Source organism: Dasypus novemcinctus, chromosome 9, assembly GCF_030445035.2.
Source record: "Dasypus novemcinctus isolate mDasNov1 chromosome 9, mDasNov1.1.hap2, whole genome shotgun sequence".
NCBI classification, from domain to species: domain Eukaryota; kingdom Metazoa; phylum Chordata; class Mammalia; order Cingulata; family Dasypodidae; genus Dasypus; species Dasypus novemcinctus.
Genome location: NC_080681.1, coordinates 81,603,581 through 81,625,654, shown reverse-complemented (window position 1 = coordinate 81,625,654; position 22,074 = coordinate 81,603,581). Strand labels below are relative to the sequence as shown.

The 22,074-nt window shown below is 38.9% G+C and overlaps 1 protein-coding gene across 1 annotated transcript in view; it reads left to right on the top strand.

The window, feature by feature from the left end:
- C9H1orf185 (chromosome 9 C1orf185 homolog) overlaps positions 1–19,507 on the top strand; it is a 40,012-nt gene extending 20,505 nt beyond the window's left edge. Inside the window, exons 3-4 of the mRNA XM_058304719.2 lie at positions 17,114–17,150; positions 18,808–19,507. Of these exons, the coding sequence (XP_058160702.2) occupies positions 17,114–17,150; positions 18,808–19,202 (432 nt within the window). The 3' untranslated portion in view covers positions 19,203–19,507. The remainder of the gene's footprint in view (positions 1–17,113; positions 17,151–18,807) is intronic.
- Positions 19,508–22,074: the final 2,567 nt, after the last annotated feature.

Genomic DNA, 22,074 nt, shown 5'->3' with positions numbered 1-22,074 from the left:
CTGTAGCTCATAGAAAAACACCCTTGCACCTGTACCATCAACCACAATTCCCATCCACCTCTGGATTCACTGTGTTATTCAGTCCCTAGATTATTCTCTAGCTGTCTTTCAATTGACATTTGCATCCCTAGAGTACCCTTTTCAGCCACATTCCAACTTATAAACCAGCTGTGTTAGTTCTACTCATTATAATGTGTTATCATAACTCTACACATTTCCACATTTTTACAGTAAAGTTCATTAAAACTTCTACATATATTAAGCATCAGTAGTCATTCTCAGCCCTCCTCTTATCTCTTAATAACCTATACTCTAGGTTTAGCTCCATGTGTTTATTCTTCATATTTAGTTCACATTAATGAGGCCATGCAATATTTGTCCTTTTGTGTCTGGCTTACTTCACTTAGCATAAAGTCTTCACGATTCATCCATGTTATCATATGTGTCCCAATTTCATTTCTTTTTACTGCAACTTAGTATTCCATCATATGTATATACCACATTTTGTTCATACAGTCTTTGGCTATTGGACACTTGGGTTTCTTCCATCTTTTGGCAATTGTGAATAATGCTGCTATGAACATTGGTTTGCAGATGTCTGTTCATGTCACAGTTTTCAGTTTTTCTGGATATATTCCTACCAGAAGAATTGCTGGATCATATGGCAGTTCTATATTTACTTCTGACGAACCACCAAACTGTGTTCCACAGAGGCTGCACCATTTTACAATCTCACCAATAGTAAGGAGTGTTCTTATTTCTCCACATCCTAACTAGCACTTGTTTTCTATTGTTTTTTTTTTTTTAAATAATGGCCCTTCTATGTAGTGTGAGAGGATATCTTACTGTTATTTTGATTTGCATTTCCCTACTTGCTAGTGATATGGAACATTTTTTCATGCGATTTTTAGCCACTGGTATTTCCTCTTTGGAGAAATGTCTGTTTAAATCTTTTGCCCATTTTTAAATTGGATTGCTTGCTCTTTTTCTATTTTTTGAGTTGTATGATCTCTTTATGTAGAATGGAAGTCTAACCCTTATTGAATACATGGTTTCCAAATATTTTCTCCCACTGAGTGGAGTGCCTTTTCACCTTCTTGACAAAGTCCTTTGAATCACAAAAGTGTTTAAGTTTGAGGGGGGACCCTTTTACCCATGTTTTCTTTCATGGTTTGTGCTTTTGGTGCAAGGTTTAAGAATCCACCACGTACCACAAAGCCTTAAAGATGTTTTCCTACATTTTTTGTAGGAGCTTTATGGTTCTTCCTTTTATATTTAGGACTTTGATCCATTTTGAGTTAATTTTTGTATAAGAGCTGAGATAAGGGAAATGGACTTGGCCCAGTGGTTAGGGCGTCGGTCTACCACATGGGAGGTCCGCAGTTCAAACCCCGGGCCTCCTTGACCCGTGTGGAGCTGGCCCATGCGCAGTGCTGATGCGCTGCAGGGAGTGCCCTGCCATGCAGGGGTGTCCCCCGCATAGGAGAGCCCCACGCGCAAGGAGTGCGCCCTGTAAGGAGAGCCGCCCAGCGCGAAAGAGAGTGCAGCCTGCCCAGGAATGGCACCGCCCACAATTCCCGTGCCCCTGACGACAACAGAAGCGGACAAAGAAACAAGACGCAGCAAATAGACACAGAGAACAGACAACCGGGGGAGGGGGAGGAATTAAATAAATAAATAAATCTTTAAAAAAAAAAAAGATCTGAGATAAGACTCCTCTTTCTTTTGGCTATGGATATCCAGGTCTCTCAGCACCAGTTGTTGAAGAGACTGTTCTGCTCAAGCTGGTGAGATGGACAGGCTTGTCAAAAATCACTTGACGGTAGATATGAGGGTCTGTTTCTGTACCATAAATTCAGTTCTGTTGGTTTATGTGTTTATCTTTATACCAGTAATATGCTGTTTTACCACTGTAGCTAGGCAATATGATTTAAAATCAGGAAGTGAGAGTCCTCCAACTTTGCTTTTCCCTTTTAAGATGTTTCTGGCTACTCAGGACCTCTTGTCCTTCCAAATAAATTTGATAGTTGTTTTCCATTTGTTTTAAAAAATGCTGGTGGAATTTTAATTGGGATTGCATTGAGTCTGCATATCAATTTGGGTAGAATGGACATTTAATGACATGTAGTCTTCCAATCCATGAACATGGAATGTTCTTCCAAATATTTAGGTCTTTTTAAAATTTCTTTTAACAATGCATTATACTTTTCTGAATACAAGTGCTTTACATCCTTTGTTAAGTTTATTCCTAAATATTTGATTCTTTTAGTTGCTATTGTAAATGGAATTTTTTCCTGACTTCCTCTTCAGAATTGCACATTACTAGTGTATGGAAACCACTGGTTTTTGCCTGTTGATCTTATATCCTAACACTCTACTGAAATCATTTATTGGCTCTAACAACTTTGTTGCACATTTTTCAGGCCTTTCTAGGTATAGGATCATATCATCTGTGAATAGCAAACGTTTTATTTCTTCCTTTCTGATTTTGATGGCTTTTATTTCTTTTCTTGCCTGATTGCTCTAGCTAGAACATCTAGCACTATATTGAACAACAGTGGTGACAGTGGGCATCCTTGTCTTGTTCCTGATCTCAACAGGAAAGCTTTTGGTCTTTCACCATTGAGTACAATGTTAGCTGTGGGTTTTTCATATATAGCCTTTATAATATTGAGAAAGTTTCCTTTAATTCCTATCTTTTGTAATATTTTTATCAAAAAAGGACGCTGCTTTTTCTGCACCAGTTGATAAGATCACATGTGTTTTCTTTTTTGATTTATTAATGTGGTGTATTTTGCTGATTGATTTTCTTGTAATGAATCACCCTTGCATGCCTGGTATAAAACCCACCTGACCATGATGAATATAATTCTTTTAATGTGTTGTTGGATTCAATTAGCAAGTATTTTGTTGAGGATTTTTGCATCTGTATTCATTAGGGAAATAAGTCTGTAATTTTCTTTTCTCTTTTTGTAATATCTTCATCTGGTTTTGGTTTGAGGGTGACTTGGGCTTCACTGAATGCAATTTTTTGGAAAAGCTTGAGTAAAATTGGTATTAAATCTTCTTTGAATGCTTGGTTGAACTCACCTGTGAAATCATCTGGTCCTGCACTTTTCATTTTGGGGAGTTGTTTAATGACTGTTTCAATCACTTGCAATTGATTTGTTGAGGTCTTCTATTTCTTCTAGGTTTATAGGTTCCTGGGAATTTTTCCATTTCATCCATATTGTCTAGTTTTTTGGCATACAGTTGTTCATAGTACCCTCTTATGATCTCTTTTATTTCTGTGGGGACAATAGTAATGTCCCCATTTTCATTTTTTATTTCATTTATTTGCATCTTCTCTCATTTTTTCTTTGTCAGTCTGGCTAAGGGTTGTTGATTTTGTTAATCTTTTTGAAGAACCAACTTCTGATTTTGTTAATTCTCTCTATTGTTTTTTGTTGTTGTTGTTCACAATTTCATTTATTTCTTCTCTGATCTTTGTTATTTCCTTCCTTCTATTTGCTTTGGGATTAGTTTGCTGTTCTTTTTCTAGTTCCTCCAACTGTGTAGATAGCTCATTGATTTTAGCTCTTCCTTATTTTTTATTATAAGCATTGAGGGCTATAAATTTCCTTCTCAGTCCTGCCTTCTCTACCTCCCATAGGTTCTGATTTGTTGTATTCTTATTGTCATTTGTTTCAAGATATTTATTGATTTCTCTTGAAATTTCTTCTATGACCCACTGATTATTCAAGTGTGTTGTTTAATCATATATTTGGGAATTTTCCCTTTTTCCACCTCTTGTTGATTTCCGTCTTTATTGCATTATGATCAGAGAAAGTGTTTTTGTATAATTCCAGTCTTGTTGAATTTGTTGAGATCTGCTTTGTGACCCAACATGTGGTCTATCCTAGAGAAGGATCTATGAGCACTAGAAAAGAATGTCTATCCTGCTGTTTGGGGGCACAATGTTCTGTATATAAGTATTAGGTTTAGACCATTTATCATATTATTCAAGCTCTCTATTTCTTTATTGTTCCTCTGCCCAGATATTCTATCCAATGCTGAAAAGTCACCAACTACTATTGTAGAGATGTCTGTTTCTCCCTTCAGTTTTGCTAGTGTTTGCTTCAGGTATCTTGGGGCATCCTAGTTAGATGCATACAATTTATGATTGTTATGATTTCCTGATAAATTTTGCCATTTATTGATATATAATGTCTTTCCTTGTATCTAATAACAATTTTGCTTTTAAAGTCTATTTCATCTCATATAACTATAGTTATCTTGCCTTTTTCTTTTCCTTTTTTTTTTTTTTTTTGCTACTGCATGCATGGAATATCTTTTTCTGCCTTTTGTTTTCCATCTATTGGTATCCTTGGATCTAAAGTGAGTCTCTTGTAGACAGCATATATGGCTCATATTTTCTTATCCATTCCACCAGTCTGTGTCTTTCAATTGGGGAGTTTAATCCATTAACATTCAATGTTATTATTGTAAAGGTAGTTCTTATTTCACCCATTTTTAAAAAAGATTTATTTATTTATTTATTTTTATTTCTCTCCCCTCCCCCGCCCCCTTTGTCTGCTCTCTGTGTCCATTCACTGTGTTCTTCTGTGTCCACTTGCATTCTTGTCAGTGACACTGGGAATCTGTCTCTTTTTTGTTGCATCATCTTGCTGTGTCATCTCTCTCTATGTGTGGTGCCACTCTTGGGCAGGCATCTTTTCAAGTGGGGCAGCTCTCCATGTGGGTGCACTCCTTGCACGTGGGGCTCCCCTATGCAGGGGACACCCCTGTGTGGCACAGCACTCCTTGCTCATCAGCACTGAGCATGGGCCAGCTCACCACACAGGTCAGGAGGCCCTGGGTTTGAACCCTGAACCTCCCATGTGGTAGCCAGAAGCTCTATCAGTTGAGCCAAATCCACTTCCCTTATTTACCCATTTTGACCTTTAGGTTTTATGTGTCATATTTTATTTTCACCACTCTTTTTACACTTTTAGTTATGTTTACTGATATAATCTTCATTTCTGGACTCTCTTCCAAGTTTCTCTTTCTTGTCTTTTCTTTTCACGCTGCAGCACTCCCTTTAATATTTCCTGCAAAGTTTGTCTCTTTTTTATAAACTCTCTCAGTTTCTGTTTATCTGTGAATATTTGAAATTTGCCCTCATTTTTGAAAGACAATGTTGCCAGATATAAGATTCTTAGCTGGCAGTTTTTTCTTGCAGTATCTTAAATATATCATGTCACTGCCTTCTCACCTCCACAGATTCTGATGAGGAATTGGCACTTAATCTTTTTTTTTTTAAAGATTTATTTTTTATTTATTTCTCTCCCCTTCCCTGCCCTCACCCCCCAGTTGTCTGCTCTCTGTGTCCATTCACTGTGTTTTCTTCTTTGTCTGCTTGTATTCATGTCGGCAGCACCCGGAATCTGTGTCTCATTTTGTTGTATCATCTTGCTGTGTCAGATCTCCATGTATGTGGCACCATTCCTGGGCAGGCTGCACTTTTTTTGCCCTGGGCAGCTCTCCTTACTGCACATGGGGCTCCCCTACACAGGGGACACCACTGCGTGGCACGGCACTCCCTGTGCACATTGGCACTGCCCATGGGCCAGCTAACCACATGGGTCAGGAGGTCTTGGGTTTGAACCCTGGACCTCCCATGTGGTAGGTGGATGCCCTATCCATTGGGCCAAATTTAATTTTATTGGGTATCCTTTATATGTTATGCATCACTTTTCTCTTGCTGCTCTCAGAATTTTCTTTGTCTTTGGCATTTGATATTCTGATTAGTATATGTCTCTGAGTTGGTCTGTTCAAATTTATTCATATGGGAGTATGCTGTGCTTCTTGGACATAAATATCTATGTCCTTCCATAGGGTTGGGAAATTTTCTACCATTATTTCTTCAAATATTCCTTCTGCCCATTTCCCTTCTCTTATCCTTCTTGGACTCCAAATTACACATATATTTTCATGTCTCTTGACATCATTTAGTTCCCTGAGACGGTTCAATTTTTTCCATTATTTTCTTCAGCTGTTCTTTTGCATGTTCACTTTCAGAGGCGATGTCTTCAAGCTCACTGATCTTTCCCTCTGCCTCCTCAATTCTGCTGTTGTATGTCTCTATGTATTTTTTATTTAATTTATTGTGGCTTTCATTCCCATAGGATCTGATATTTTTCTGTTATGATTTCAAATTCTTCTTTGTGCTCACCCAGTGTCTTCTTAATATCTTTAATCTCTTTAGCCATCTCATTGGATTTATTAAGGTGATTTGTTTGAACATCTATTATTAGTTGTCTCAACTCCTTTATGTCCTCTGGAGGCTTATTTTGTTCTTTAACTGGGCTATATCTTCCTATTTCTTGGTATGGATTGTAATTTTTTGTAGTTTTCTTGACATCTGGCTTACTAGATGTATTTATTCTGGGAGAAGTTTCTCTCTTTAGTTTAGGGCTTTCTACCCTTTCTCTCTTGCTGGTTGTGTAGTAGGAGCCAAGGATGTAGTTGGTGTTGTAAGCTGTGAAGGCCGAAGCTGCCCACATTGCCCCAGGGACCAATGAAGTTTCTCCCACTTTTTCCTTTTGCCAGGAGTAGGGACAGAGCCTTAGCCATGTGTAATAATCCAAGTCATGCAGGCCAAGACTGTCTATAGTTGCCCAGAGAGACTGATGAAGCTTCATGCCCCTTCCTCTCCTGCCTGGGATGGGGATGGAGCTGCAGGTGTGGCAGCTCTATGCCATGGAGGTCCAAAATGACTGCAATTTCCCAGATAGACAGACATAGAACTACTACCTCTCCCTGCCAGCAGTGGGAATGGACCAACCCTCTGGAGTATCAACAATCTAATTCATGTGGGTGAATGTGTCTACAGTTGCCCTGAGAGGCTGAGGATATACTGTCCCATCTGCCCTTTAGGGTTTGGGAATGGAACCACCAATGCCCAACACTTCAGTCTGTACAAGCTGAAAGTGCCTGCTGTTGCCCAGAAAGGTTAAGGAAACACCAGCCCCCTCTTATCTTATTAGGCTGTGGGGGTGGATCCACAGGCCCTAACAGTTCAGTTCCTGTAGGCCAAGAGTACTTGCCATTGTCCAGAGAGGCTAAGGATACACCAGCCTCCTCATATCCTATTAGTTGGTGGGGTGGATTCATAGGCACCCCACAGTTCAGTCTATGCAGGCTGAAAGTACCTGACATTCCTGGAGGGGCTGAGGAAACACTATCCCCCTCCTATCCTATTGGGGGGTGGGGTGGTTACTCCAGTACCCATAAGTCAAGATTGTGCAGGCCAAAAGTGCCTGCCATAGCCCAGAAAGGCTGAGGAAACACAACTCCCTCCTGTCTTGCTTGGGGCCAGGGACGGAGCTATAGGTGTCTAACTATTCAGTCTGTGTGGGCCAAAAGCACCTGCAGTTACCCAGAGAGGCTGAGGAAACAGAGGCTTCCTCTCCTGGGTATTTGAAGCAGGCAGGCCTTTGTCCCAGAATGTTCTTATCCTTTTGGGGGGTAGGGATGGAAAATCACAATGAAGGTAGGGGTCAGCATCTTTCTGCCCAGATTGGATTGCAGCACTAGCTAAGCCCCAGCCCCACTTCTGATAGGGAGGAAACAGGGGTACCTGCACCAGTTTCTCTGGGAAACTGCAGGCCATGCCATGGAGGCCAGTGCCCATCATACTCTGGAGATGCAAGCCACCTCAGGAGCTATTCTGTGGCTGGGGTTGGAAACTCCATTTCCCAAAAACAGGGGAGAAAGAGATGGTTGGCTACTGACTTCAGCTGATCAGTAGCTGACTGAATATTACAATGACAGTAAGGACTGGCTTCTCTTCACACAGATCAGTCAGCCCTGCTTCTCTTCACACTGGGGGTGGAGCTAAAATGACAGATACTGGCCTCTTTCTGACTTGGACAGGTTCAAACTTTAGCTGTTCTTAGGATTATACTTTAGTCAGCTTAATTTACTAATTAGTAGCTGAAGTTGGTGCCCAATCATCTCTTCCTCCCCTATTTTTGGGAAATGGAGTTTCAAACTCCAGCCATAGAATAGCTCCTGAGGCTGCTTGTATCACCAGTGGAGGATTGGCACTGGCCTCCTGGGCATGAAGGGCTCTTCTTACAAATCTTCTCTGCAGATGGGCAGTCTCCTCCTTCCATTCTTTCAAGGATGTTGCAGGATGCTCTTCTGGTCCCCTAGGACCCCAAATAGGTACTTTAGATAGTTCTGAGTGATTACTAACTGCCCTGTATGATGGTCTGACTCTTGGAGTTCATCTTTCTTCTTTTTTAGCATAGGCATTTAGGGTTATAAATTTCCTCTTAGCATTGTCTTCACTGTGTCCCATAAGTTGTGTTCTCATTTTCATTTGCTTCAAGATATTTTGCTGATTTCTCTTGCAATTTCCTCCTTGACCCACTGATTGTTTAAGAGTGTTTTGTTTAACATCCATGTATTTGTGAATTTTCCAGTTTTTTCAGCCTCATTCTATTTTGGTCATAGAAAGTGTCTTGTATAATTGCAATCTTTCTAAATTAACTGAGACTTGTTCTATAACTTAGTATGTGGTCTTTACTGGAGAATGACCCATGAATGCTTGAGAAGAATGTATATCCTGATGTTTTGGCATGCAGGGTTATGTTTATGCCTATTAAGTCTAGTTCCATTAATGTATTATTCAAGATCTCTGCTTCTGTATTCATCTTCTGTAGATGTTCTTTCTATTCCTGAGACTGATGTATTAAAGTCCCCCACTATGAATGAAGCCCCCCATTATGAGGTGTATGACCTCACCTTGGGTGTAAGGTGAGTGCACTCTTGTAAACAGCGTATAGATGGATCATTTTTAAAAGTCCATTCTGCCAATCTGTGTCTCTTAATTGGGGAGTGTAGTCCGTTAACATTCAATGTATTACTGTAAAGGCAGTACTTACTTCAGCCATTTTATTTTTAGGGTTATATATGTAGTATCTTATTTTTACCATGCCCCTAACCCTTGTGATATGGAAAAGATAACTACTGTTTGGAATATGCTGCACTTTCTGGACATGTACAACCATGTCTCTCATAAGATTTGGGAAACTTTCAGCCATTAATTTCTCAACTCTCTTCTGTCCCTTTTTCCTTCTCTTCTTCCTCTGGGACACCTATGTCTGTCCATTTCATGCTATCATTCAACTCCCTGAGTCTCTTCTCAGTTTTCCCATTTTTTCTGTTTTTCTATCTGTATGATTTCAGATGTCCTATCTTCTAATTCACTAATTCTTTCCTCTGCCTGTTCAAATCTGTTGTATGATTCTAGTGTATTTTTAATGTCTTCTATTATGCCTTTTGTTATCATAAGATATGTTGGTTTTTTATGTAGTTTGCAATTTCTTCTTTATGCTCACCCAGTGTCTTCTGGTGTCCTTTATCTCTTCTCTCATCTCCTTAGGAGATTTTTGTGGACATCTTTGATTAGTTGCTCCAAATTCTGCATCCCTGCTGGCTTTTTAGTTTATTCCTTTGAATGGGCCATATCTTCCTGTTTCTTAGTAAGGCTAGTAAATTTTTGCTGATGTCTAGGCATCTGTTTATCTTGATGGGTTTACTCTGTTGGTAAGTTACACTTTCTTGCCTAGAGTTTTATTTTTGTCTACTTGTGTTAAGGGTCTTCTTTGGCACTTGGTTCCACTTATTCTAAATCTTTAGAATGGCTGTATCTGAAAAAAGATGGAAAAATAAAGAAAAAATAAAAGGAAAAGAATAAAAAGGAAGAAGAGAAAAGAGGAAAAAATGGGCCTCCCTCTGAAGCCACCTGCATCTGACTAGTCTCCTCCTCAGTGGCCTCCCATGCACCTATTTTTCACTGTGGCCCCACCTCTCCCTGCATGCACAGAAGAGGAAAGATCAAAAAAGAGAAAAAAACAGGCTTTCCTCTCAAGCTACTGGCATCCAGCTAGGTCCCTCCTTGCTGGCTGACCACACCAATTGCAATGCAACCCTCTAATACCCTGGTGCCCAGCTGGGCCCCCCTCACTAGCCTCCTAGACCATTCACCCCACCACGTCCCCAGTGCCCAACTGAGCCACTCCTCACTGGCTGCCTTCTCTAATCGCTTCCCCTATGCTTACTTGTCTTCCTGCCACTTCTGGAGAACAAGTGCAGCCTGTCAGTCTCTACTCTGCCATCTTGGATCTCATCATTCCTGATATTCTTTTTTTTTTTTTTAAGATTTATTTATTTTATTTCTTTCTCTCCCCTTCCCCCCCACCCCGGTTGTCTGTTCTCTGTGTCTATTTGCTGCATCTTCTTTGTCTGCTTCTGTTGTCAGCGGCATGGGAATCTGTGTTTCTTTTTGTTGTGTTGTCTTGCTGCGTCAGCTCTCCGTGTGTGCGGCACCATTCCTGGGCAGGCTGCACTTTCTTTTGTGCTGGGTGGCTCTCCTTACAGGGCTCACTCCTTGTGCATGGGGCTCCCCTATGCAGGGACACCCCTGCGTGGCACAGCACTCCTTGTGCACATGGGCCAGCTCCACATGGGTCAAGGAAGCCTGGGGTTTGAACCGCGGACCTCCCACTTGGTAGACAGACGCCCTAACCACTGGGCCAAGTCCGCCGTCCCCTGATATTCTTAATTAGTGTCTTACTAATACTTTCCCTGATCAGTCTGGCTAGAGTTTTGTCAATATTATTGATATTTTCAAAGAACCAGATTTTTGTCTCATTTGGTATTCTCTATTTTTTTCTATTTTATTGATTTCTGCTCTTTTATTATTTACTTTAGCTCAAGACTTTTTATGGATTGTTTCCTCCCAATTCAAAGGGATTATTGACTGTTGCCCACCAAAAGTAGTTACTGCCTCTCATTAGGGAGAAGTAAAGGATGGAATAAGAGCCCGAAAGTGTTTAGAGAAAATAATATTTCCTCTAGGAAGTAAGAGAAATGGGAAGAAAACATTTCTTTCTAATAGAGGAGTTGGGCCAGGAGGGGAGTTAGTGAGATAGAATAGAGTATGGAGAAGATGGCTTAGAGGAGGAGTGGTAGAACTAAGGTCAGCAAGGCAGTGGGAGAGCCAGATCATATAGAACCTTGTAGTCATATTTAGAACTCTGGGCTTTACTTTTATTTACTGATTTATTTATTTATTTATTTCTCTCTCCTCCCCACCCCCCACCCCGGTTGTCTGTTCTCTGTGTCTATTTGCTGCGTCTTGTTTCTTTGTCCACTTCCATTGTTGTCAGCGGCACTGGAATCTGTGTTTCTTTTTGTTGCGTCATCTTGTGTCAGCTCTCCGTGTGTGCGATGCCATTCTTAGGCAGGCTGCACTTTCTTTCACATTGGGCGGCTCTCCTTATGGGGTGCAGTCCTTGAGCGTAGGGCTCCCCTACGCAGGGGACACCCCTGTGTGGCACGGCACTCTTTGCGCGCATCAGCACTGCACATGGACCAGCTCCACATGAGTCAAGGAGGCTGGGGGTTTGAACCGCAGACCTCCCATGTGGTAGACGAACGCCCTAACCACCGGGCCAAGTCCATTTCCCGGGCTTTACTTTTAGTAAGATGGGAAAATGTTGGATGGTTTGGGTTTCTTTAATTTTAATTTTTATTTCTCCCCACCCCCTTGTTATTTTTCACATGCCAAGTCTGTTTATCTTCCTTGTTTCTTTAGGAGGCATTGGGAGCCAAACCCGGAACCTCCGATGTGGGAGGGAGGTGTGTAATTACTTGAGCCATCTCTGTTTCCTGCTTTATTGCGTCTCTCATTCTGTTTTCCTCCCCATGTCTCTTGTTGCATCATCTTGCTTTGTTAGCTTGGTATGCCTATCTGTCCCATCAGCTTGCTGTCTTCTTTAAGAGGCACTGAGAACCTCTGCTCCCCACTTTTGTTGTGTTTCCCATCATGTTCTTTTTCTTCTCGTGTCTCTTGTTGTGTCAGCTTGCTGCATCTGCCTGTTTTACCAGCTCACTGTCCCCTTTAGGAAGCACCAGGATCTGAACCAGCAACTTCCCATGTGGTAGGCGGGAGCCCAGTTGCCTGTTGGATGGTTTTGAGAAGACAAATTATATTCTCTGACTTTATATTTTAAGGATCATTATGGCTGCTGAGTGAAGAATAGGCAAGCCCGTTGAAAGCAGAAATACTAGTTAAGTGATTATTATAATAGCGAAGTCAACAATGAGAATGCATCCACTTAAGTTAGCTATGTTAAACAGATTTATACAGTGATATTAGGAAAAGAAGATCAAATCTTATAATTATCCTTGAGGCACTCCAAAATAGAGGTTTAGCAGCAGTCAGAGTGGTGGGAAGAGAACTAAGGCATCCTAAAACCTAGTGAAGAAAGTGTTTAAAAAGGTTGGAGTTATAAACTGTATCAAAGAAAGTGTGTGTGTTTATTTTTTTCTAAACCATTTGAGGATTAAGTTGTATTGTTATTCTCTTTTACTCATTATTAATACTTCAGTGTGCACATATTAAGAATAAAGATCTCTTACATTACCACTGTAGTTTTCAAGTTCAGGAAAGTTAACATTGATTCAATACTTTTATATAATCTACAATTCATATTCCATTTTTATCGATTATCCTAATAATATCCTTTACAGAATTTTTTCCTTTGATGCAGGATCTAGACCAGAATTACATTTACGTTTAGTTGTCAGTCTCTTTAGTCTCCTTTAATCAGGGGCAGTTACTCAACCTTTCTTTGTCTTCCATGATATTGGCATTTTTGAAGAATACAAGCCAGGTATTTTATATATTATAGACTTCCTCAGTTTGGATTTACCTTGTGATTAGATTCTGGTTATCACATCTTAAGGCACATATTTGTCTTTTGCTCACTAGAGATGTAGTTTTGATCACACAATCAATATGATGTCTGTTTTTTCCTTAAATATATCGTTCCTGTTTTGATCCCTGCAATTAATAAGCAATCTATGTGGAGATACTTTGAAACTGTACAAATATCCACTTCATCAAACTTTACTTCATAGCTTTAGAATCCATTGTTGATTCTTGCCTGAGCCAACATTTACTAAATTGTAGCAAAATGGTGATTTTCCAACTCTGCCACTCCCCTCTCTCGTTTTATTATTTTTCTTTCTACTATAAGAATGAGGCTCTCCTCTCTCTCTCTCATATAAATATGGATTCGTGGACTTCTATTTTATTCAGTGAATTATAATGTATTATTATCATTATTTTGATGCTCAAATCTCCCCAAATTCAACCAAATGATGCCCATTTAAGATAGTCCTTCTGCCTTTTTGACATTTCCCCACCATTTTTGAGTTCTTCCTTCCTTTCTTTTTAAAGAATTGTTATGTATATAAACACACACACAAATTTTCCCATTTTGCCCATTTCAAATGTACATTTCAGTCATATTAATTACATTCACAATGTTGTGCTACCATTACCACCATCCATCATAAAGACGTTTTCATGACCCAGTCACAAACTCTTTACCTATTAAGGAACTCCCAATTCCCCCTTCCTCCAACCCCTGATAACCTCTAATCTACTTTTTGTCTCTATAAAATTGCTCATTCTAGAGCAATTTTATTTAATATAAGTGCATCATACAATATTTTTATTTAATACAAGTGCATCATACAATATTTGTTGTGCCTGGTGTATTTCACTCAACACAAAGTCTTCAAGATTCATTCATGTTATACCATGTATCAGGACATCATTCCTTTTTATGGTTGAATAATATTCTATTATATGGATATTCCACATTTTTAATGTATTCATTAGTTGCTTGACATGGTTGATTCCCCTGTTTGCCACTATGAATAATGCTGCTTTGAACATTGGTGTTAAAATATCCTTTGGGTATATATACCTAGACAAACTATATTCTACAGTGGTTGCACTATTTTACACTCCCACCAGCAATGCACAGGAAGTCCAATTCTCTATATCCTCACCAACACTTATTTTCCATTTTCTTTACAATAGCCATCATAGTGTGTATGAAGTAGTATGTTATTTTAGTTTTAATGTGCATTTTCCTAATGGCTAATAATGTTGAGCATTTTTCATGTGCTTATTGGCCATTTTTATATCTTTGGGGAAATGTCTGTTCAAATCTTTGCCCATTGTTTAATTTGGTTGTTGTCTATTTGCTATTCTTCCTTACTCTCCAATACTGTAACATGGTTTCTAATAGTTGAGAGTGTGTCTGTTGTATTATTATCTAGGTTATTATGATGCATTTAACTATTTCCTTTTTTAAAAATTTTATTTTATCTTTTTTCAATTTATTTCTCCTCCCTCCCCCCAGTTGTCTGCTTTTAGTGCCCACTTGCTGTGTGTTCTTCTGTGACCACTTTCATCCTTATCAGCGGCACTGGGAATCTGTGTTTTTTTTTGTTGCATCATCTTGTTGTGTCAGCTCTCCAGGTGTGTGGTGCCATTCCTGGGCAGGCTGTGCTTTCTTTTGTGCTGGGTGGCTCTCCTTACAGGGCACACTCCCTGCGCATGGGGCTCCCCTACATGGCAGACACCCCTGCGTGGTACGGCACTCCTTGCGCACATCAGCACTGTGCATGGGCCAGATCCACACAGGCCAAGGAGGCCCAGGGTTTGAACCACAGACCTCCCATGTGGCAGGCGGATGCCCTATCCATTGGGCCAAGTCTGCTTCCCTAACTATTTCCTTTTAAACTACAGATTTTTCAAATGCTGCACAATTTGTGATAAACATTCTGGTAACTGAATATTTACACAGTGGGGCAGTTTGATATTATTTCTGAATTCCAGAAAAGAGATATAGATTATGTTTGGAAACTAGTCTGTTCCTCTGGGCATGATGTCCTTTGATTGATTTAAATTCAAAGGTTTTATGTTTACTTGATTAAATCAAGAATAGGGCTTTCATTGGAAAGTCACCTAACTGAGTCATTAAGGTGACTCAGTTTGAATCCCCATCCCCTTTGTGGGCTAACTAAGCAGACACTCAATCAAGGAGACACAGAGAAGATACACAGATGAAGAGAGACAGATCCATAGACATGGCAGAGGCTCTGGGAAGAGAGATGAGTCATTTGCCTGCTAGTTTACAGCAGACTTTGTGAAGAGAACAGAGCAGCTGAGCCCAGAAAGAAATGAGCCCCAGGAAGAAAGATGAACTCTATGCCAGCCTACTGCTGAGATCAGAAGAAGTTGGACCCTTGGAGCCTTAAAAGGGAATAGGAAGTCTGAACTCTTGCAGATGTCACCCACCATCTTGCTTCAACACATGGCAACAGACTTTGGTGAGAAAGTACCTCTTATGGTACCTTGAGTTGGACTCTTTAGGGCCTTGTAACTGTATGCTTTTACTCCAAGTAAATACCCTTTATAAAAGCCAACAGATTTCTGGGACTTTGCATCAGCACCCTTTTTGCTAACTAATACACACAAATTCAAAATTATTTACTTAGCTAATACATTTCTAGAAGTGGATTTATTAAATTGTCCTCCAGAAAATGTCTATTTATTTATACCTAGCAGTATATAAGAATAACTTCTGTGTTGTTTCCTTAATTTGGGTAGAATTTAATGTCTAAGACCTCACTATTCGAAATGTGGTCCCCAGCCCAGCAATATCAGCATTGCCAGGGAATCTATTAGAAATGAAGAATCTCAGACCCCACCTCAAACCTATTGAATCAGAATCTGCATTTTTAACAAGTTCTCCAGATAATTCCTAGGCACATTAAAGTCTGAGAAGCAATGGTCTAGTATTATTTATAAAGTCTGAGAAGCAATGGGCTAGTGTAATTTATACAGGGGTCACAAATTGAACTGGCCCTAAATCCAGGCGTTCTGGCAAGGTAAGTTCAAGAAACCCATCATGGGGAAGCAGCTGTGGCTCAATCAGTTGGGCTTCCGTCTACCATATGGGAGGCCCTGGGTTCATGTCCTGGAGCCTCCTTGTGAAGGCAGGCTCGCCCGCATGCTGCAGAGAGCCGCCAGCCTGGGCACTGTGGAGTGCCGCCGCCTGCAAGCACTGCAGAGAGCCAACTCAGCAAGGTGACGCAACGAAAAGGGACACAAGCAAAAACACAGAAAAGTGTGCAGCGAATGGACACAGAAACCAGACAATAAGCAAGCCACAAGAAGGGGGATAAATAAAAAGAAATACAGACACAGAAGAATGCATAGCGAATGGACACAGAGAGCAGACAGCAAGAAAAAAAAAGCCACAAGGGGCAGAGGGTATAAAAAAGAAGAAAAAAACATCATGCGTTTATTAATGAAAGGCGAAAGTGGCAAAGAAATAAAAGTTGGCTTCGCAAAAAGTACTTATTTATTAGAATATATATATATATCTCCTAAGCAAACCTTTCTGGAAAACTGGACAATGCAGTTCAGCACAGAGTACAAACACCTTTTCCCCTCATAATACAAACTAACATGATCTCTCCAGCCTCATCTTCACTCACTCCATCCCGAACACCATATGCACTAACTCATCTAGGAATACCTGTATAAGGATCTCTTGTGAACATGTTTCAATGCAAACTCCCAAACCCCCAGGCCCAGAAATTCTTTTTGAGTAGGGTCTAATATTATGACTAAAAGTGAGTATTTTAAAAGCACACCAGGTTCTTCTGATGCCCTGAAGATGAGAACTACTACATCATTTCACTTCTCAGAACATATCTGTAATGTATTGTTTAAGTAAATGTTTTATTTCTTTAAAAGAATATTCCCATTTTTATTAAGCCTTTCCAATAGAATTCACAGTTTGTGTGTGTGTGGTTCAGTTAATGAAATAATCAAGTGTAGGTGTTCTAATTACTTTTTAGCTGTCTCTAGTCACACCAAGTGACACTAAGTCAGTGAGTTTGTAGAGAAATAACCCTGTTTTAACTCTATTTCACCTTTTCATCCTTTATCCTGGAGACTGCCTTCTTAGACAGGTTCAGATACTTGTCAGATGATACCTAAATACTTTTTTTTTCTGTCAGTGTATTCTGATAAAAAATTTCATATGGGAAAAAAACACCAAAAATGTATTAGAGGATGTTAGAATTTATTACTCACATATGTACATAAATTAAATATATTAAATAAATGATATATAATCTATTTTCAGTTTTATAAAATACAAATAACTTTTTTTTTATGTAGGAGGACCGAAGGAAAAAGGAAAAAGCACATATAAAAGGTACTTTTTCTCAATAATTTATTAGAAGTACCTTAATCTACTTATAGCAATTCATAAAAAAATCAAGGCTATCCTAAATATGTTCTAATTATTTTTAAACATCAGGAAAATTCAAAAGAAACTTTAATTTATTTTATGTGAGTTGGCATATATTTTTTGAAAAGCAAAATTTGCAGTGTCATTTTTAAGTATAAATGTGAAATTTGAATTTTTCTCTTACGGGTATCCAAAGATGTCATAGTCAATGCCTTATAGTAATGCCTGAGAGTCACAAGACATTGAGTGTTTTGAAATCCCTTAGATGTTTTATATTATGTTTTAGTACCTCAAATCATTACTTCATACACAATTTTAGAAAGGCTAATATAAAATGTAATCATGTATTTGAAACAGCTTTAAAAATTAATGTGTAAAACATTGACAAATATTTTGTAAAATATTATAAAAAGTATTTTAGGAAGTTGTATAAATGTGATGTTTTTATAGCCTTTCTATCTTTTAACACCTAGTGTGTAATGTAAATGATATAATGGGAAAAGCATGAGACATAAAGAAAATCTAGGTTGAAGTCCTTTTATTATCTGATTTGTGGTGGGTCACTTCTTTAAGTCCTAGTTTCCTCTTTTGTGAAATGATGCTTATAATAGCAGTATTGAAGAATTATTGAGAAGTTAATTAAGATTTAGAGGTATATAAAAAGGTTTTGTAAATTGTAAGGCACTATACAAAAGTTAGTTGTAAAATTTATTGCTATAAAGTCAACCCATACTACCTTCCTATGTGGTCCAAACTTTTTGTAATTATCTTGCTCAAGGAACTGTTTATTTATTAATTGATTTTCTAAATAAAGTAATATTTAGGTATAAATGGCTAAGAAAATATCTGCATTTTCTGATTTTTGAGGGATATTCCAGAACTGAAATTACTAACCTTATTAGAATCTTTTCTTGTTAAGCCAGGATTATGTAATATACTTCTTTTTTATTTTATACAAATAGACTTCTACTCTTAATTATCAGAAAAATATTTTTAACTCCCAATTACATATTTAACACTATGGATGATGATAACAACTCATAATTTTCCCCACAGTTTTAACCTGTCTGTTTTAGCCCTAAAAAGAGCTTGAATTTTTTAAAAGATTTATTTTATTTTATTATTTTATTTATTTCTCTCCTCTTCCCCCCCGGCCCCCTCCCCCCCAGTTGTCTGCTCTTCTGTGTCCATTCGCTGTGTGTTCTTCTGTGACCTCTTCTATCCTTATCAGCAGCACCAGGAATCTGTGTTTCTTTTTGTTGCATCATCTTGCTGTGTCAGCTCTCCGTGTGTACAGCGCCATTCTTGGGCAGGCTACACTTCCTTTTGCGCTGGGTAGCTCTTCTTACGGGGCACACTCCTTGCACATGGGGCTCCCCTACACGGGGGACACCCCTGCTTGGCACAGCACTCCTTGCACATCAGCACTGCACATGGGCCAGCTCCACACGGGTCAAGGAGGCCCAGGGTTTGAACCACGGACCTCCCATGTGTTAGGTGGATGCCCTATCCATTGGGCCAAGTCGCTTCCTCAAGCATGAATTTTTAAAAATAGCATTATCATTAAGATTTGGTTCATGAATATGTAATAGCCACAGTAAATCTTATTTTCTTTTTACAGCAAGTAAAGATCACGCTAAAGATGAGTTCAGCATTGCAACACGAAAGGTCATTTGCAACTCCTCAGAGACTAGCTCAGCAACAAATCACAGCAGTAGTACAGTAAGCTTATCACCATTACCATCTGATTCTTCTTACAGCCAAAGTCTAGAAGCAACTGATGACTGGTTTTCTGATGATTCTCCAGAGAAAAAGAACTCTCCAATACCTTTTCTCAAGGAACCTCTAATGGATAAAGTATTTTCATACCTGTCAACCATTTCATTAGAAGATTGTACTGGAAATGTACTGAATATGACACATTATGATGACCAAAAAGATGACAGCATTAAGGAAATATTTTCACAAGGAAATACAGAGGTTGAAATACAAAACCTTAGACATAATATTGAATGAATTTTTTCTTTTGAAGCCTCGTATACACTGAAATCAGGTGAAGTTAAAACTAATTTACCAGCATTTGAGTCTCTTTACTTGTTCTTTACCATAGAGTGGTCCTATTTTGCTTGCTGGTTCTTATTTCTAGAAACAGAACTATAGAAAGAACTAGAATGTCTCATGAACATTAAGCTTAACTCCTTTTATGTCATCAAAGGACATAATAAATAAAAGGAAAGCACTTCAGCATGCAGTAGAAATACTTTTAGAAATCTTCAGCACGCATATATTTTTGAATAAAACATTCTCAGCATTTTCTTATACTTTCGACATTTTCAATTTTATTTCAGTATGGGTGCACTGGGGAGAATACTACCTGTATCAGCTTTTCTGAGTTTTAAATATGTACATTATCCTGCTATTCAAATTGTTATCATGTCCTAGTAGATAAGCAATATAATTTTGCTTCTGTAGGGGAGCCTGGAATATTGTGAAGAATCTAGAAAATAATTTTCTTTCCTTTCTCCCATCTTTTTCCCAGAATAGCCCCCAACTCACACTCCGTTATGATTAGAAAGGGAGCAGCTATGTTCATAGGCACCCACCTCAAGCTAGATGAATCAGTTTCTCTCCAGTCTAAGAGACCCTTTTTCAAATTTCTTTGTAAGGGTCTGAGGCCATTTGACACCCTCCATGTACTTAATCTTTTTTTCCCCTTTCTTCTAAACACTCTCCATATAATTAATCATTTTTTATCCTTTCTCTTGGGAAACATTATTAACAAAATTACTGAAATTTCTAACATCAAGACCTGCCCATACTTTCCCAAGAGATGAATTAAATGAAATTTGAGTTATCTAGGCCCATCATTTATGTCCCAGGAGAAAAATTAAAAAGGATTAAAACACCCTTCTCTTTTGAAGCAGTCTCCTGTTCATTTCTACACAGTATTCGTATGAGTTGTAAGCATATCCTTTCCTACCCACCCCGAAGTCTTAGTTATTTCAGCTCAAGGTCTGTAAGGAATAGTAAAAAAAAAAAAAAAATTTAACTGGCTTTTGTCTCTTGGTGTCCTGCAACTTCTGTCTTACTGCCCATTCCAGAAAAGGAAGTAATATCTGATTTTGGTAAGATCCTAAAACTTTCCTAGGAATTTGAAGTTGGAATTAATAGATTCTAGTCTTAGTCTGACTAGTTGCTGGACTATAGGAAATATAAAATGTGGAGCTATGGGCAGCCATATCCCACTTTGTGGTTTGGGAATTGAAAAACAGCAAATCCATAGTGAAAAAGCAATGAAGCATTTGCAAAGTGAAAAGCAGAGATGAGAGATCAGGAGAGTGTGATTCTTGGCTTTATAACACTGTTCTATCCCCTTGTTCCAGTCTTTCATGAAGTAAGCATGGCTATAACCCTAGCTTTTGGCTTGGAAAAGTAGTCTTGTATCCTAATTATAAATTCTCCTTTTTGCTTCAGCTAGCAAGATTTGATTTCTGTTGCTGGCCACACTCCCCCTGGCCTGGCTTTAACTGTTGTTCTTGGCTTTGGTAAGGTACCCATGTAACTTTATACTATATTCTCCATTTTGCATAAACTAGAAAGAGTTTATTTCTGTTACTAAGCCAAAGCATCCTAACCAAATTCTTGTCCATGTTACAAGTGAAAAATAAAGAGATCTATGCATATAAAGTATGTTATGGATTGAATCATGTCCCTCACACAAATGTGTTCAAGTCCTAAACCCCAGACCTGTGAATAAACGCATTAGTAAGTAGGATCTTTGAAGATCCTATTAGTTAACATGAGGCTGAACTGATTCGGGGTGGTTCTTCATCCAATATCACTTGAGGGCTTATTAGGAGAGGAAATCTAGCCAGAGATATAGATGACTGAGCAGGAGTTAGAGAAAAATGGCCAAGTGACAGAGGTAGAGACTGAATCATGGTTTCTGGGCAAGCCACCACCAGAATACTACAGTCGTCAGAGAAAGCAACTTCTGTCTTACTGCCTATTCCAGAAAAGGAAGTAATATCCAATTTTGGTAAGATCCTAAAACTTTCCTAGGAATTTGAAGTTGGAATTAATAGATTCTAGTCTTAGTCTGACTAGTTGCTGGACTATAGGAAATATAAAATGTGGAGCTATGGGCAGCCATATCCCACTTTGTGGTTTGGGAATTAAAAAAGAGCAAATCTACAAGGTGCCAACACCTTGATTTTGGACTTTTGACCACCAAAACTGTGAGACAATAAATTCCTATTAAGTCAAGTAGTCTGATATTTATTGCAGCAAACCCAGCAGACTAAGATAAAGTCATTGTTATACTATAATAATATAATAAATTGAATTGTTTCTTCAAACCTAACACATTTTCTTGTGTATTAAAATGTTACTCCATAATTTCCAGGGAAGGTAGCAGAGTAGGGAGTTCCAGGACTCAGTAATCTCACCAAAACAACTATTAAACAAGCAGGAACTGTCTGAAACAACTATTTTGAAACTCCAGAGGCCAGTAGAACACTGCACAACATCCAGAGAGGAACAGAGGAAGAGGCTGATAAATTACAGTAAAGAACTCTAAATTGCTCCCTCTGATCATGGCAGCTACCAGCACCCATTCATCACTCTCACAGCAGGCTGCCATGGGGTCCAGTCCCTGGCTAGCTACTGATAACAAAAAGGCAATAAAAATCCTCTTCTCCCAAAACCAGGGTGGATACAACCAATCCCTGGTCACAGCTTTTGATAAGAGAATTCTGATCACTGGATCCAGGCTCTTAGGGCAGCTATTGTTTCAACCCCACCCTGAAAAAAGATGCTGGAAGTCATTGTTTCAACCCTCTCCAGCCAGGGCTAGAAGTAAATGGAGATTTAAAGATGTAGCACTTCC